Source organism: Cebus imitator, unplaced genomic scaffold (assembly GCF_001604975.1).
Source record: "Cebus imitator isolate Cc_AM_T3 unplaced genomic scaffold, Cebus_imitator-1.0 Scaffold546, whole genome shotgun sequence".
NCBI lineage: Eukaryota > Metazoa > Chordata > Mammalia > Primates > Cebidae > Cebus > Cebus imitator.
The window spans coordinates 590,642-609,216 of record NW_016107861.1 but is presented as its reverse complement, the minus strand read 5'-3'; the positions used below and the strand labels follow the sequence as shown (position 1 = coordinate 609,216).

Below are 18,575 nucleotides of genomic sequence, written 5' to 3'. Positions count from 1 at the left end.
AAGGCTATAGAGATTGATTTGTTCATTTATCTCTTTATTTTCAGTCTAAACTCATTGGCTTTGTTGTAAGCAATGGAATATTGTTCTCAAATGTTGGTGATAACATGAATTGTTTTCAATATGTATAAGGGTTTCATTTTTCATTGGTGTCATTCTCTACCTTTCAGTTTCTTTGGTTTTATAACAGCATTTCTGATTGGGTGTTTTTCACTTTGGACAACTTAATTTCATGAATATCATTGAGTAAGTAAAGAACGAATGTTTTCTCATTAGACTAAGACAGATTTATTCAGAAAAATTTTCTTCATAATGGAAATCTTTTATATGCCATATTTTAAATAATTCACGCAGCCAAGGTTTATGGAGCATCCAATATATACTTAAGCCTTTATGAGTTTATAGGGGGAAAAATGAATAAAAACCAGTTAGTGTTCTGAAGGTTAGCATCAGTCTATGAGATTAGAGAGTAGAATTTCTCTTTTTCATAAAAAGAAGCTAAGCACAAAATTTTGTTGATTTGCTCGGATATTATGGACTCATTCACAATTTTGAACTGCATTTAAAAAATATTTACTGTATAAGTAAAGAATGTGTATAGTTAAACTGTACAATGTGATAATTTGGTATACATATACATTGTATGATGATTACCACAATCAAACTAATTAGCACACCCATCACCATGCATGCTGTACCTTAGATGCCTGGAACTTGTTCATCTTATAATGGAAAGTTTATACCCTTTGACTAATGTCTCCCCATTTGTCCCATCCCCTGTCCCTCTGGCAACCACTGTTCTATTCTCTGCTTGTATGAGTTTGACTTTTTCAGTTCCATATGTGAGATCATATGGTATTTATCTGTATCTGGCTTACCTTATATGCCATATTTAATATGCCAAAGGAGGTTGTAGAATCACTATTCTTGAAGTTCTTTTAAAAGATCCTAGATTTTTATCTGCAATATGAAGGCATAGTGCCTTACAATATGATGGTGGCCTTTTTGATGTTTTCAATCACATGTAGAATTAAGATTAATCAGAGATTTAAGTCATTTAAAAATTCTGTGATGCCACCTGATTTTTAGATAGCAAAACCCAATTTTTTTCCAACATGCTGCAAATAGTAGTGTTGAAGGTAAATGTTACCTTTTTGAAAAAAGTTGGGATTTTTCTTTGAAAATTACATTAACTTTTTCTGTTGTCAAATATGCCTCAGATATATCTATGAAATTAAAAAAAAAAATTTCCTAGAAACACAGCAAATTTCCATAGTAGGAAACAGTTTTCTTAACTGGGAGAAAAATGGCTATACTACAAACAATTGATGGGGGTGATAAGTACTTGCTAAAATTTTAAAGTCAAATCTTAGCTGTAAATTTTCCTTTGTTCACCATTTGTTTTGGATAACTGTTTCATTTGATTTGCTTGGTGTCATTGCTAAAAACATCTCCAGGCAGGACTACAATTCTAAATTCTTCAAAATTGAATAGGCTTTATTATTTGATATCAGTGATTAAAATTTTATAACTTTCCTTCCCAATTTATTCAAGCTTCACAGCACTGACAGGCAAATTCTTTACTAAACTGAACCCAAGTTCCTTTCCCTCTCCTTTAAGCTGTTTTTAATTTTATATGTGAATTTATATAGGTGAAAGTTGGTGATAAGGAATGTGATATCATGGATACATTTAAACTTTACATTACTACCAAGTTACCAAACCCTGCCTTTACCCCAGAGATTAATGCTAAAACTTCAGTCATTGATTTCACTGTTACAATGAAAGGACTTGAGAATCAGTTACTAAGAAGAGTCATTCTAACAGAGAAACAGGTAATCTCTCTCTCAAGGTAAAGAATTGCTGCTTTTAATAAATGCCTAAAATGTATTGAGAAATTGCTAAGTATGTGAAAAAGAAAAAAAATTTGTTAAATCATATTCACCCTTGTTAAAATAAATATTTCTTTTGCAGCCTTAATTCTTGATTCTTGTCAGGAAATCACATTACTCATCTTCTCTCCTACAACCAAACACACACACACACACACACACACCCCTCTTTCTACTTCTGTCTTTAAACCTTTAGGCATACTGACTCTCATATCTTTAGTCCTTGTCTTGGGGACACCTGCAAAATTCAATAAAACAATAATTTAGAGAAAAAGAAATTGCTCTGAATGGCTCTTGTTTCCACTGTGGTAGATTCAACTACTACAATCCATAATCTAATGATATAGGGAGCCATACCTTTATTTTTAATTAAATGAAATTTGCACTAAAGCAAGAAATTAAGTCTAACTGAGGGTTCTAATAAAATGAAGAACAACTTAGGACTGGAAGATTTTAAGGAGACTGATATAAGATTAAACTAATTTTTAAGTTGAAGCTCAGAAAACATTAAGTTTTAGGCATGAAATATAATTGCATAAAAATATAATTTTATGTATCTGCATTATAAAGTACATTTGCATAAAATATGAGAAAGTTTATATCTGTTTAAAGGTAATTAATTTTAGAATTAAAGATTCAAGGCAAAGGCAAGGTTAGAAATAAGAGCGGCAAGGCATGAAGTGGATGGATGAGAAAAAGAATGACAGGAGAGGAAAACAGACAGAGGAGAGAAAGGAGGAGGTGTGAATCCAGGGTTCCACACACAGGAAAGACATCGGGAAATGACACAGGCACCAAAGAAACAGACTCAGTGAAAGGCAACATCCTACCTGGCTCATAGACAGTTCATCTTACGCACAGGCTCTTGAAAGCTGGCCGGTCTGGTGGTGTGAAAAGGTCACAGTCCTAGCTTTGACTCTCTTAGTTGTTTGGTCTTAGTTTCCAACAAACCTGGGGCTCATGCAGTCCAGGAAGGGAATCTGTTCCTCTTCCGCAGCCAGGCAGGATGGCCCTGGCCTAGCAATTCACTGTTCCTATTGTCTCTCAGGATCACATGCTGCTAACTATTGACAGTTAGTCCTTTGTGGTGTAATTGGTGCCGTTGGTTTATTTTGAGATGATTCCTCGCTGGTCTAGATCTCCACGCAGGCTGCACTAACCTCCCGAAGTCAAGCAGCACCACTGTCTAAAGGTCCCCAGAGCTCCCCATACTCACTCTTCTTATTCTGTAGCTTCCCCTTCAAGAGATGTGCTAAGATATACATAGCAGCCTTGCTGGAGGAAAAAAAATGCACATTTAATACACAGGAGGGTCTTCTAAACATTATATTAACCCTCATAACAATCCTACTATTACACCCACATTTTTACAGATGAGCAAATGGAGCAAAGAAAATAAGGGTCTTCATCTATAATAGCACATGGACTTTGCAGCCTGTCAAGCCTTCTAGATAAACTTTACAGGTCCTGCTATGAAGTTTAGCAAGAGTCCACTATGCTATGATATCTATTTTTCCATATTATACAAAAAAGGAAGCTAACATGATTTCATTTTGTCCATGTATTCCTATACTGCCACCCAGGGGTGACCATTTTAATGAAAATGATTAACTCGTTATTTCTTTGCAAATACAGCCACACTCTTCATGACCCCATCAAATCCTGCCACCCTGTAAGTCCAATGGCAATAACACTGGCCTTGGAGTTGGACGACAAAGGTAGCAGGCTGTTATAACATACAGCTAAGCTAGTTACTGGCAGAGACCAGCCTAATACCCTTGCTATTCACAGTTCCTATTTCTGGGTCCCTTAGTTTTCCCAAATGTAAAATAAAGAAGTTGGACTAAATTCAGCACATTCCAATTTGACAATTATTTATTGGATTGAGTTTCTTCTCTACAAAGCCTCAAGATAAGTACTGTCAATAACACAAAAATAAACAGGACAAGTTTATGCATCTGCCTTCTAGATGCATAAACTGTAGTTGGAGGGAAATAACCTACTGATAGATTGTGATACAAACTATATTAGAGGATGGATGTGGTGGCTCACGCCTGTAATCCCAGCACTTTGGGAGGCCAAGATGGGTGGATTAACTGAAGTCAAGAGTTCAAAATCAGACTGGCCAACACGGTGAAACTCTGTCTTTACTAAAAATACAAAAATTGGCGTGGTGGTGCATGCCTGTCGTTCAAGCTACCCATGAGGTGGAGGCAGGAGAATTACTTGAACCTGGGAACTGGAGATTGCAGTGAGCACAGATCATGCCACTGCACTCCAGCCTGGGCAGCAGAGGGAAACTCCGTCTTAAAACAAACAAACAAACAAAAAACCTAACAAAACAAAACAAACCGTATTAGGTATACAGATAAAGGCTGTGCTATGGCTTTTGATTGACTCGTCCAGGAAGACTTTCTGAAAATGGTGAAATTTCTGAAGGTGTTTTCCCAGAAACTTTCCCAAATAAGAAATTTTAAAACAGCTTATTTTAACATAATTCAAAGTACAACATGTGATTCTCTATAGGATCAGAAAAAAACTGTTGTAAGGAATATTATTGAGATCGGTATCAGTGTTAAATTTCCTGAATTTGAATATTGGACTATGCTTATGTAAGAGAATGACCTGATTCTTCAGAGATTTGCTGAAGCGTTTAGGGGTAAAAGGACGTGACACCCACAAGTGATTCAGCAGAAATAATAATAACAACAACAATAATGACAATATTAAGTATTCTATAGAGAGATGGTGATAAAGCAAAATGTTATTTGGTGAATCTAGGTGAAGGCTATATGAAAGTTCCTTGTACTAGTCTCGCAAATTTTTTGAATGCTTGAATTTTTTTCAAAATATAATTTTCAAAGTAAACATTTTATGCAACAAAAAAATACCCTGTAAACATTCAAGTTTGCCCCTCTGTAGAAGGAGATACAAATAAAATGGAAAATGGGTTTGTATTGACAACTGACTGCGCCAAACCAGGTAACCTGGTGCTCCCATAGGCAGGTCCCAGGCCAAGAGCTCACATTTAATCTGAGTAACTCCTTGGTTTCTTGGTATCAGCGCCTTTTTGTTTCTACTTGTTCTGAATGCAAATAAAGATAGCATTTCTTGCAAAAGCAGTATGGAAACAGGGCCAAGAGAACAGGGCATGCTATTTATAAACTTCAAGCTGGCAAGAGAGCTTGGGGTAATTGGGCAAAATTATTTAGTAGAATTGTCTCATGCCTGCCAGCATAAGTACTGTGAAACCTTAATGACAGTGGGCATAATTTTTAAAAAAATTTCCACAGAAACAGAAATATGGATATAGATTTGGCTAATGATAGTAATTTCTTCTGTCAGTCAAAAGGTACTTTGGTTTGAACTTTTAACATTGTTAATAAACACTAGTGAGTTGGATTTGCTGTAATAACTTGTAATTATAGTTCCAATGTTATTTTTTTTAATGACAGGAGTTAGAGTCTGAAAGGGTTAAACTTTTGGAGGATGTTACTTTTAATAAGCGGAAGATGAAAGAACTTGAAGATAATCTCCTCTATAAATTAAGTGCCACAAAAGGTATTGTGTTATTAAGAAGTAATAAAATAATGGATTCTGAATAAGGATTTCATTTACACTCTTTTCAATGCCCTCATGACTATAGATGTTAGGAAATAGTCATGTTATCAATGCAAAAACAAGCAAGGCAATTTCCATCTGGACATTAAAGAGGGGAGGCAGAGAATCTGATTTTTGAATTAGTAAATAGATACTGAGCATCTGAGAATAACACAATTTTCTTGATATAATTGCTCTCTCCTGAGAAAAGTAAGGTCTCCCGATAGAGCTACATAACTCATTATAGGTTAATTTGCTTGCCCCAAAGAAACTAATGTGCTCAATCTATTTTTTTTTTTAGATTGACTCTTTCACTTGACACTGAAATGCAGTTACTGCAATGGGTTATGATACACGTAATCTGCAACAGAGGAGCTTGGGTACCAACGGCCTGGCTTACCCTCGACTTAGCTTGACCTCCCACTTTCGATGGCAAAGATAGGTTCTCCTCTGGGCAGCCAAATAATCATGTCACACCCCAATTTGAGGATGTACTCTCTCTGCAGTATATAAGAAGAAAATTTTATCCAAAGAAAATTAAAATAAACAAATATCATATTGTTCTGTAGCAGGCAAATCACAGCAACCTGAATTCTGCTACCTTATGAGCAGTGAATGAATACTTCCCAACTGCACCTTAATCCCGGAATGTTTTTTAAACAAATCTGACCTTCCAGAAATACTGTACCTTTATGGTGAGCTCAGTGAAAAGTTCTTTTATTTACCGACTTGCACTGCTCCTGCTAGTGAAGTTGTCTGGATGAAGACCTCTTTCCTTGAGGTTAATCCCAAGTTGGACTTCCACATTAGACACAGCATGCCTGTCAGAGTAACTCAGCCCTTCCTGCAGCACTTGCCTGCCATCCAGAACTCTAGGGTAGGCCAGACTGCTGCTGCTTGCAGATACGGGGACTATTAGCTCGGTACATCCAAAGTGTCTCCTTAGATTTTCATTTTAAAGCCAACTTCATTGTCATAAACATGCACTATTTCTATTAATAATGAAAGGCAAAACTAAAAATTTGAGTTTCTCTTCCTGGTGAGATATTTTCACTATACCTTGATTTGCTCTTGTTAGGAACAGAGGGATAAGAGTTTTCTGTAGCAATGACTATTCTACTAAAGCAGTGTGAGGAAAGAGTGTACCATTCCACTACCAGCAAGTCAGCCCATGTGTGAAGTGTTCAGGTCAGCTCACACCCTGAGACAAGTGGCGTGGACAAACTGTGACACTTTAAGGCAAGCCACCAAGATGACAATGGGGGAAAAGCCTATCGCACAGGGAAGAGCAGAGACCACTGGAGACATGATCATTATCTTGAGACATACAAAGACCCAATCAAATGGGTCTTTTGCTTTTTTGCAGATGTTTAGGCAGAGTGGGGGATAGCATGTCAGTGGGCATGTTTAGAAGGATTCAGGCATTGGGCGGTAGTTGGACTAGAAGCTTTTTAGTGTCTTAAGATTCTACTGTATCAGTAGTCTTCCTGACTTTGGAGGCATCAAGTTGAAAACTAACAGTATTTTTTTTTCAGAAGAGACATATCTTTCTTTGCAACTTTTCCATCTGTGTACTACAGTTTTCCTGTTTTGAACTTTAGGCTCATTGGTAGATGACGAATCTCTCATTGGTGTCCTTCGAACTACCAAGCAGACAGCAGCTGAGGTAAGTGAAAAGTTGCATGTGGCTGCAGAAACTGAGATCAAGATCAACACAGCTCAGGAGGAGTTCCGGCCTGCAGCCACCCGTGGAAGCATCCTCTACTTCCTCATCACAGAGATGAGCATGGTCAACATCATGTATCAGACGTCACTGGCCCAGTTCTTGAAGTTATTTGACCAGTCCATGGCCAGGTGAGTCCTCACTACCTTCACCCAAAAGTGGTAACTTAGAAGTTTGCTTGCATTTCTACTCTTTTAGAAATTGCTTTCTCACTATTCACAATAGCAAAGACATGGAATCAACCTCAATGCCCATCAACAGTAGAGTGGATAGAGAAAAGGTGGTGCATATGCAACATGGGATACTATGCAGCCCTAAAAAGGAATGAGCTCATGTCCTTTGCAGAAACATGGATGGAGCTGAGGGCCATTATACTTAGCAAACTAACACAGGAACGAAAAACCAAATACCGCATACTCTCGCTTATAAGTGGGAACTAAATGCTCAGAACGCATGAACACATAGAGGGGAACAACAGACACTGTGGCCTCTCAGAGGGTGGAGGTTGGGAGGAGGGAGAGGATCAAGAAAAATAACTAATGGGTACTAGACTTAATACCTGGGTAATGAAATAATCTGTGCAACAAATCCCCCTGACATAGGTTTACCTGTGTAACACACCTGCACGGGTACCCCTGAACATAAAAGTTTTTTAAAAAAGAAATTGCCTGTTGCTTCCTTGATTTTTAAAATGTATTGCAGATCTGAAAAGTCACCACTACCTCAAAAGAGAATTACAAATATCATTGAGTATCTGACATATGAAGTTTTTACATACTCTGTCAGAGGCCTATATGAAAACCACAAATTCCTGTTTGTACTCCTCATGACCTTAAAGATTGACCTTCAGAGAGGGACAGTTAAGCACAGAGAATTTCAAGCTCTGATTAAAGGTAAAGTGTGTGGGATACAGATGTGCTGTGTGGAGGTTGTTGCTTTTGATATGCTGTTTGATATACTGTAAACCCATTTCTGTGATACCGTAGGGAAATGATGTTCCAATAAAAGTTTAAAGAAGTTTTATTATTTTTAATACCTCTTTTCTGTTTTTCATTCATTTTGCCCTGGTTACTTAAGATTCAGGTCTGCACCAGCTCTGTGATTTTTAGTCACATAATTTCATTCAGTTTATTCACTGCTACCCATGCGTAGGAGAATCAATTGCCAGACTGAGGAAAAGTGATGCCCGTGATGGCTTTCTTTAGCAGGAGAGCCACTCCTTCAGCAAGGGAGTATAATGATTTTTCAGACTGCAAGAAAAGGCTCGCTTGTGTTTCATATTTGAAGTTAATCCTATTCATTGCATATCTCCATGTTAAAGGTATAGTTACGAAGACAAAAGAATGGAATTTTCATTTCAGTTTAGTTACACAAGCATTTACTGAGCACATGCTATGCAAACCCACCACACTAGCTTTGGGGATATAAGAATAAACCAGATATTGCTTGAAAAGAATTAATAGCCTCATAATGGAGATAAAGATAATTTAAAAATCACTCCAAAGTGGCTGGGCGCAGTGGCTCATGTCTGTAATCCCAGCCCTTTGGGAGGCCGAGGTGGGCAGATCATGAGGCCAAGAGATAGAGACCATCCTGGCCAACATGGTGAAACTCCATCTCTACTAAAAATACAAAAATTATCTGGGTGTGGTGGTGTGCCTGTAGTCCCAGCTACTCGGGAGGCTGAGGCAGGAGAATCGCTTGAACTTAGGAGATGGAGATTGCAGTGAGCCGAGATCTTGCCACTGCACTCCAGCCAGGCAGCAGAGCGAGACTCCTTCTCAAAACAAACAAAGAAAACCACTCCAAAGTAAGGCAGAATCACCTGCTATAAGAGAGCTAAGATGCAAAGGAGGGAGGTATTACATGTAGTTGGTGAAATAAAAAAAGTTTCTGAGAAAATATACTTTCGTGGGTTAAGCCATGAATTGGGGAACTGTCTGATACATGATAAAATGTTTCAATCTTTTTCTTGTGTTTTTTGCTCTATATGATTTAAGCAATTATCTTCTGGCTCCCCATACCCCAAAAAGAAAGTGGCATTTGAAGTGGACCCTGAAGAGGTAGAAATGAGGAAAACATTCATGGTGAAATGGAACAGTATGAAAAAGGGGAATGAGTGGCGTATCTAAGTTGTAGGAAACAGTCTGGTTTTGTTAAAATGAAAGGTGGATACGGAGGCATACTGAGAAATAGAGCTGGACATGTAAACTGGTGACATCCTGTGGAGAGCTTGGATTTCTATAGGAAGGATTTTCTAGATCTGGTAACAAACGGAATTGTGTAAGGTGGTGATGTGTCATTATGGTCATTTAGGAAGATGAACTTGGCACACGTGTAAGGATCAAAGAAAAGAGGTTCAAGGGAGTCTCTTTTAATCTTCCCAACTGCAGGAATGCATTCCCAACCCAGGGTAAAGGCAACGGGTATATACGGGGAGATAAGGATATGAGAGATTAGGGAGGTAAAATGGCAAAACCGATGCATACAAGAGCCAAGAGAGCAGGCAGAAATGAGTCTAAGATTTCTAGTCTATGTAGAGATTTCTGGTCTGGTTGGTTGGAAAAGGAGCTGGTTTGAGGAGGGATGGAGTGGGGGATTGCTGGATGTGATTTTAGGACTTATTTAGGCAGAATCGGCCAGGTTTTGCTGCTATAAAATCATTCCCAGAATTTCAGTGACTTAACACAACCAAGGTGTACTTCTCATTCATGTTACCTCTCCAACATGCTGAAATCCAAATTGCTTCCATAACTACTATGGCAGAGGGGCAAGAATGTGGCAGACTGCACACTGGCCCTTAAAAGTTACCCCACGATGACCAGGTGCGGTGGCTCACACCTGTAATCCCAGCACTTTGGGAGGCCAAGGCGGACGGATTACAAGGTCAAGAGATCAAGATCATCCTGGCCAACATGGTGAAACCCCGTCTCTATAAAGGAAAAAAAAAAAAAAGTTACCCCACGAGTGACACATGTCACTTACGCTCCTATTTCCTTAGCCAAGCAAGACACACAGCCACATCTAACTTCAGAAAGAACAGGGAAATGCAATTCCCCATGTGTTTGAAAAGCGAGGAAACAGGTTTGTGACCAGCTGTGATGACTACAGACGTGAAATTTGAGCTATCCAGAAAACAATTAGAAAAGATAACCTAGATGGAAGTCAGGCAGTTACAAAGATGGGGCACTGAAATAACAACCAAAGCCATGGGAATGAAAGATAATCTAGGGGAAAAATGTGGAGTATTTCCACCCTACAAGGTGATAGAACCTGCTACACTTTTGTCCTCTGCATCGTATTTATATTAAACAGGCAGTCCCTGTAACTTCTTACTGTTTCTCTACTTCATTTAATTCCTTCTTCAGATTCAGGTTAGATTACCCACTGTGGAAAACTTTGCAAACTATTTTGCATAATATCTGAAATTTCTCCTTTGTGCCTTTTTCGTGAAACAGGTTTTATTTCCGGTAGTTCAAAGGACGTTTAAATGTATCATCTAGTTCACACTTTTTCGCTGGTCTAATGCACTTGGGGAAGTTGATGTCTTAAGGCAGTGTGGTATGGTACAAGGAGCACTATCTGGGGTGGGAAGGAGGCACTCCCGAGTGTCCAGATGTATGAGGTTTTGGTCTTGGGGATGTTTAAGTAAAACAAATGAATTTACTCAATCTAGAAACCTATTTTACCTCATTTCAAAAATCTTTAAGCCCTCATTTGGACTTGGGCTACAGCCCTGGTGTTTTAGGACGCTGGGCAGAAGGGTAGGGGGCCATTGAAGCACACTGGAATCCAGGCAGCAGTGGCAGCAAAATGGCCCCCACAATCTTGGGAGCCTTCTGTCTATGCACTATGGTCTGAATGTTTGTGTCCCCTCAAAATTCATCTGTTGAAGTCTTATCCCTCAAGGTGGTGATATTATGAGGCCTAAGGTGATTAGGTCATGAGTGCAGAGCTCTCATGAATGGGATTGATGCCTTTAGGAAAGAGGCCTGAGGGAGCTGATTCCCCCTTCTACCACATCAGGACTCAGTGAAAGGAGCCATCTATGCACCACTAAATGGGTCTTCACCAGACAGTGAATTTGCCAGGGTCTTGATCTTAGTTTCCCCAGCCTCCAGAGCTGTGGAAAATAAATTTCTATTGTTTATAAGCCACCCAGCCTATGGTATTTTGTGATAGTGGCTGAATGGACTAAGATACTGTGCAATGCGAGTGGAGGCAAAGTATACTTTTGAAGTTTTCCTTACTGGTGAACTGACTTTGCTTCCTGAATGCCATCTGCTAATAAATATGGCACCTGGGAAGGAGGCACATATGACATAGAAAGAAGTGGGAAACCTGATGCCTTGGTCCACAATGGATGGTGGGAAGAAAAAAGATCAGAGATAGAAAGAGGGGATTGGGTGCAAGATCTCATCTCTTCCTTGCCTCCTGAGGGATGTGAGTAGAGGAGAGTGCTAGAGAAACTTCCACGTAGGAGATGCCCCTGCATTCTGCCCAGTGCCATGCCCACCATGGAAGCAGGGGAGTGGCTGGACTGGTGAGCCTGAGGCTTGGCAAGTAGGAATGTGGTGACATTCAGGTGTTGAGAGGACTGGCACGTAGCAGAGACTGGAGGTCAAACCAAAAAGCTGCAGAGAAAGAGAACTTTGTACCTGGAAACAAAGGACCAAAGCCAGGTGCTGGGGCAGTGGATTGCAGCCCAGGGCCCCGACAGGTCAGATAACACTTGTCGTAGCGCAGAGGATACAGTACAGGGACCCAGCTTGCAACTGAGGCATGTGGAGCCTGGAGAGTAGCCTGCAGACCTGAGGCATGGTTTCACTAAGACATAATCCCACCCTGTCTCTCCTCTCCCACCCACCAACCTGCCAGACCAGAGCTACTACCCAAAAGAGACTGGGTTATTGAAAGAGGGTGGGTAAATCAGAGGAGACTGAGAAACATGGCAACATAGTGGGGTGGGAATTCATCGGGGAGGATTAGATTTGTTACAGAAAAATAAGGCTGAACACATGGGTTGTGGTGTGAGCACATTTGTGACCGCATTTCATAAAACTGAAGTCAGGGAGAACTATACTGTATAGGGCCAGGAGAGCTAGTGAGAGGAGTTTGGATTTAATTTAGTTGTCAGTAGGGAGCCATCGAACATTTTATGAGCAGGGATGTGGCATGAACAGAACAGTGCTTTAAGAAGATTAATTTGGGATTGTATGTTAGGTTGATTGACAGCAGTACAATTGGCTCAGCAATAAGAGTTTTTCCTTTCAAGCAAAAAAGTTTATTATAAAATTTGTTTTAGTTTTGAACTAGCTTACATTTTGACTGAATTATTTTTTAAAAGATGGTATGACTTTGTTTTTAATGCTTTTTACAAAGTTAACAAATATGGTCCTTAGATCTTAGACACTTTTAAAAATCATTTTGAACTCAATACTTAATGGGGAGAGTGGAAGAATAGCAGAAATGTTTGATTTTCCAAGAGTGACAATTCTTTTCGTTTCAATTACTACTTGCTTTCTGCAATATTTGGAATGTGGCTTTGACTTTCTTCTTCAACCAAAAATGTCAGAACACTTTGAAAAATTAAATGGATACCAGGGGCAATCCTGCATTATAGAACAATGGATGTAGCTTTCTTCCCTGCCTGGTTATTTTAGAAAGATATTATCTTTTTTTTTTTTTTTTTTGTCATGGACTATGAACAAAAAGACACCTTAGGGGTTCTTTTCTTGCCTTCCAAATTGGACTGGACCTGGACCTTCCAAGCAGGGAAAAAGAGAGAGAGAAATAGAGAGAGAGAGAGAGAGAGAATGAATGTCAGAAAAACAGCTAATGATTTCATAGCTTTTATTATGGTTCTGCACTGTTCTAGATACATTAATATATTTAACCGTCACAGCAACCAATCTGGTAGATTCTATTAGACATGTATTTGTCAGATGAGGAAACTGAGAGGGGTTCATATTTTTTGTCCAAGTTTATGTAGCTAGTAAGTGACAGAGCCAGGATATTTGGGGAATGGAAAGGGCTGTCATTGTTCTGGGTTAGTTTAGATGCTCAATATGTTTGGAAACACAAAGGTAGCTTAGATTTCTTCTATTGGTGTCTCTAAGGCTCAGGATTACATGAAAACATTTATTTGGAAACAACCAAGAAGAAAAGGGTGAGTTTGTCTCTGTGTTAGAGCAACAGAATCTGTTAGAGCTGCAGATGGCTCTCTCTAGTGGTTGCTTCTCACACCAGTGACTCTTATATTAGCAATACTGGCGCTCCAGAGAGACCTCCTCTGTCTCCAGGTTGCAGCGGGACAGACGGTGAGAAGAAGGTTTACACGTTGTTCTAAAGGTGTTGCACTCAGAGCCGCAGATTCCCAAGTGCTCTGTGGTGGAGCAAAGGGTTTACATTAAAAAAGGACTTTAGTTCATACAGCTACTCAGGACGATGCTAAATAGGGAGAGCAAAGACGTGTAGTTCCACTCATCCCTCTTTTTTGGTCCGTGAGTTGATTTGTGAAACTGGAAGGAATGATGAGTTCCTAAGGAAGATGATAAGATTTATAAGTTCAAGAATCACTATTTTGCATACATCTGAATTAAGCAACAGTAGAGCTGGAATTATTATGATACATTACTAAAGATATACAGTAGAGGAATTTTGTAATTGTAAATGTAATTATGTATTTCATTGGATAATGCTGGCCATACTCATTTGACCTGTGATTTGCTTCAGAATATGATCCAATGCTATAACTCATTCTCTACCGGATTCAATCTCTGTAAATGCGAGGGCCTGGTTGGGTTTTCTCTGCTATACCCCCAGTGCCTGGAACATGCCAAATATCTAGAGAGTGCTCAATAAATATTTGTTCAATCACTGAATAGATAAATTATTTAAATGTTAGTCATCCACTAAAAACCCATAGATCTGTTACATCATTTCCTCCTTCACTTCTTTCTTCCCTCCCTCTTTCTTTCTATCTCTAGCTTCCCTTTCTCCTACTATTCTTCCCTAATGCCAACTCCAACCTTAACCCTAACCCTAACCCTAACCCATCCATCTATTTATTTATCTGTTTGATCTGGTAACAAGTGGCGTTGAATGGCAAGCTTCTGGAGGAGTAATAACTAACAAATGATATTTAAAAATCTCACACATGAAAAGATCAACATTCATTTATATCAAAATTATAAATTTTATATTGTTTAAAATAAATTAAAAAGCAAACAGTTATAACCACTTGAGAAAAATTCTTTGCAGGGAAAAATGACAAGAGTTGTTATTTGTACCTTATAAGATGATATAAATCAGTAAATAAAACACTAAGACTTCAAGGAAATGTACTAAAAAAACCCCCACAGGCCAGGCGCGGTGGCTCAAGCCTGTAATCCCAGCACTTTGGGAGGCCGAAGCGGGTGGATCACGAGGTCAAGAGATTGAGACCATCCTGGTCAACATGGTGAAATCCCGTCTCTACTAAAAATACAAAAAATTAGTTGGGCATGGTGGTGCGTGCCTGTAGTCCCAGCTACTCAGGAGGCTGAGGCAGGAGAATTGCCTGAACCCAGGAGGCGGAGGTTGCGGTGAGCCGAGATCGCGCCATTGCACTCCAGCCTGGGTAACATGAGTGAAACTCCGTCTCAAAAAAAAAAAAAAAAAAACTCACATTTTCTGTAATATTATTTTCCAATTTTCCACATTTTCAGTAATGTGGCTATCTTGCTTTTATTATTTGGAAAATAAATTTGAAAAAATGAAGTACAGGCTCGCCCAATTCACCCCATCTGATGCTCTTCCGCAGGGGGAGCCGCTCTGGATCTGAAAGCCTGCCCTCCCAAACCCTTCCGCTGGATCCTTGACATGACTTGGCTGAATCTTGTGGAGCTGAGTAAACTTCCACAATTTGCAGAAATTATGAACCAGGTAATGCAATAAAGGGCTGGTTAAAAGTGCAGATCTGCAAACCCAAACACACCCGGGCCACTTAAACTAGGGCTTCCTGGCAGCAATTCCTTCACCCTAAAAAAATCTACCCAATAGTTTGGATTTGAGGCTCTGTGGCTGTCTGGGAGAGATCTTGGGCAGATGGACCTCTTCATAGGTGCAGCCAACTATGTTTTCCTCCTGTGTGGCGGGCTTGGGCCATTTTGTGTGGCTGTTTGAATTGCTGCTGGAATCAGAACCAGTGGATGGGTCCTTTTATTATAGACGATCCATGCTTTTATACTTTAACTTCTGCCTATGATTAAGTAATTTGTGTGGATTTGAATGTGAGTCAAATTAAGAGGTTGAGGTCCCTCTAAAAAATTATTTTAGTGGTAAAATATAATGGTGAAAATGGAGAAATAGGTACTGTTTTACCTGTTGATTTTTTTCTTATTTGAAAATGTGCGTTGATTACTGTGGATTAATTGTTGAGTCAATTGTCACTGGAAAACAATCGTGCAACTCAGAATAAAGATAGCTGTTTCTTATTGGGGTCTGTTGGCTACAACTGCCTGTTACTGATGGAGTCTGCAGTTTCCCAGGGTCAGATGACAATAGTTTTTTTTCCGTGGCTGCTATTGACTGACAGATAGGGCCATAGGTAGATGGCAGGTTGGCAGAGCCTCACGCTGTAATCACCAATCCCTCACCCAACATACTGTGTTAGCTGCCTCTGTTTGTTCAGTGGCATTTCTGAAACATTGTGTAGACTCTACATATTCAGACTGGTTGGGCCGGAGTCAATTGGATAAACTCTCTGGGTTCCATCTGTGGATGGATAGAGAGCTTTGTAGTACAACCACAGATGAGTTCTCCAAGCACAAACAAATGCTTGGAAAAAGAAAGTGATCTCAATCTGGTCAGAGATTGGGAAGGGAGATCATCAAGAACCACTAGAAAAATCACTCAAACCCATGTCCTCTACTGATGGTTTATATTGATACAAGGATATTTATTTTTGTTTGCCTCTGCCAACTAGATTTTAAGTACCCGTGACGTAGAATCTAGTAGCTATTACTGCTTACTATGGGATAGGTACTTTGCAACAACAACCCTCCCATGGAAGGGCAGGGTTATTAACCCTAATTTGTAGATGAGAAAATGGAGCTACAAAGAGGTTAAGTACTTGCCCAAGACCTCATCGTCAGTAAGTGGCAAAGCTCATGCTCTTCCCATGCCATCATGAGTTATTTCTATCCAACTCCTCTTCCACCACAAGACAAGCCGGAAGAGGGGTGAGGAGCAGTTCTCAGGAAGGTTGCAAAATTTCAGCAGAGACCTGCAGTCAGGTGACCATTAGTCTGGCCTGCCTGTGGGAAGGAAAGGAGGAAGCAGAAGATCAGTCTTCCAGCTGAGTGGCTGTCAGGAACTGAAACAAAATAACCTCAAAGAGCAGCTGCCCTGACCTTGGCATCCCAAGCCAAAGGCCAGGAAAATGAATGAGAAATGGAGGTGGACATCCAGGGGCTGGAAGTCATCTTATCACCCATTGTGGCTGCAGCTTACCCCAGAAGCTTTAGAGTGGTCAAGTCAAAATTAGCAGGTGGAAGGTCAGCAGATGAAGAATAGTCATCCACTTTCTTCCTGTGCCTCCTTCTCTCCAGCAGTTGTGGAGGAGGCCTCCGGGGGGCACTGTGGGCAGCAGTGCACAGCTGCATGTGCAGCAAGGTAGGGCTGACGACATTCAGGCTCTGCCGTGCAGGCAGTTTCTTTGAGGGCAGCCAACCAGAGAGAGCTGCTGCAATCTTCAGGAGATAGATGGCAGTTGTGAAATATTTCAGAAATTCCCTTCATCTTTTAGTGACCCAGGGACAAAGTGGGAACAACTGAGTTACAGAGTAATTGTCTTATTATTAGTTTATATTCTATCTGTATCCTATATGATGAATTGTTTACATCATAGATAAGAGACTTTGAACAGTTATTTAAACTCTCTATGCCTCAATAAAAGGTAGAGGTAATAGAGGAAAAAGTGTAATCCTCAAGTCTGGCACATGGTATCTGCTATATGAGACTTTGCTATTTGCTATTATTGCTTGCCATGGCTTTTTAAAAAGCACACTTACAAACAATGTCTGAATAACCCAGCCTGATTGTTGCTGAAGAGCAGGGATTGGCTCAATAATCTATAGTTTTTGTAATTAGTCTTGATGGCACTTGGGCTGCAGGGAGCACATTTTAATGCCTCTAAAAACCTGATTTCATGCTCTAAAACCTTATTTCATGCTTCTGAACAACATTTGAGACCAGCTCTTGGAGAGGCTCCTTTCATTATTAAGTTTTAGGTCTCAAGGTGAGGGATCACTAGGAAAATAACAGTTTTGATTTTGTCATTTATCACTATTTTTTAAGTAGAGATCAACATTTAGAGGTTGGGTTATCAGAATGGTCTGTTAGTGGCACTCAACTGAGGATAATCTACCCACCCCCAGGGGCATTTGGCCATGTCTGGAGACATTTTCGATTGTTGGGACCCGGGTGGAGGGTGCTACTGGTATCCAGTGGATAGGGATGCTGCTAAACATCCTACAATGCCCAAGACAGCCCCCTGACATAAAAATATTCAGATCCAAATGACAGTAATACCAAGCTTGAGAAACCTTGATTTGTGTTTCTTCCGGCCCAATCATTTGGTGCAGTCGACACATGATCCTAATCATAGCAAATAATGTAGAAAATAATGGAAGAAGAACTGAAAGGAAATAGTAATATCCACATTATTCAAGTCATTGATCCTGAAGAAAGGTTTAAACTGTGTTATGCTTGAAAAGTTATCTGCCTGTAAAGAATGACCCTGTAAGGTGATTTAGAATCCTTTCTAATATATTCCAATTACATATAGTTCTGTGACTTGCTAATTGGCTTGCTTCTTTTAGATATCTCGTAATGAGAAGGGGTGGAAAAGCTGGTTTGATAAAGATGCTCCAGAGGAGGAAATTATCCCTGATGGATATAATGATTCACTAGATACCTGCCATAAACTTTTACTTATCAGGTGAGAGCAGACCTAGAAGCATCACCCAAAATATCGCTAAATTACAGATTTTATCTCAATGAGTTTACTTCACTGTATTGCTGTCATTGAAAGTAATGGCAAAACCCACAATTCTTTTTGCACAAATCTAATATTGTAAGAAATGTATGTACTCCCAGATTATGGTTTTAGATGGCAGTTCTTAAGTAAAACGGTGATGATGGCAGGGAATGATGTATTTTGACAATGTATTAATGATAGTGTTTTTAGCAAAAAGTGTGAAAAATATGCTTTTATTATTCACTTTGTTCATGATTACCATTGAGCGTAAATCATTTATTATTAAATTTATTTCTTTAAAAAAAACCAGACCTCACACAGTTACAAGACAATTAGTTTA

The 18,575-nt window shown here is 39.6% G+C and overlaps 1 protein-coding gene across 1 annotated transcript in view; it reads left to right on the top strand.

Annotated features, from left to right (window-relative positions):
• The window catches only part of DNAH8 (dynein axonemal heavy chain 8), a 327,601-nt gene that overhangs the window by 227,685 nt on the left and 81,341 nt on the right, over positions 1 to 18,575 (top strand). The window contains exons 76-81 of the mRNA XM_017515278.1: positions 1,650 to 1,832; positions 5,345 to 5,450; positions 7,091 to 7,343; positions 7,915 to 8,105; positions 15,017 to 15,138; positions 18,078 to 18,196. Coding sequence (XP_017370767.1) covers positions 1,650 to 1,832; positions 5,345 to 5,450; positions 7,091 to 7,343; positions 7,915 to 8,105; positions 15,017 to 15,138; positions 18,078 to 18,196 — 974 coding nt within the window. The remainder of the gene's footprint in view (positions 1 to 1,649; positions 1,833 to 5,344; positions 5,451 to 7,090; positions 7,344 to 7,914; positions 8,106 to 15,016; positions 15,139 to 18,077; positions 18,197 to 18,575) is intronic.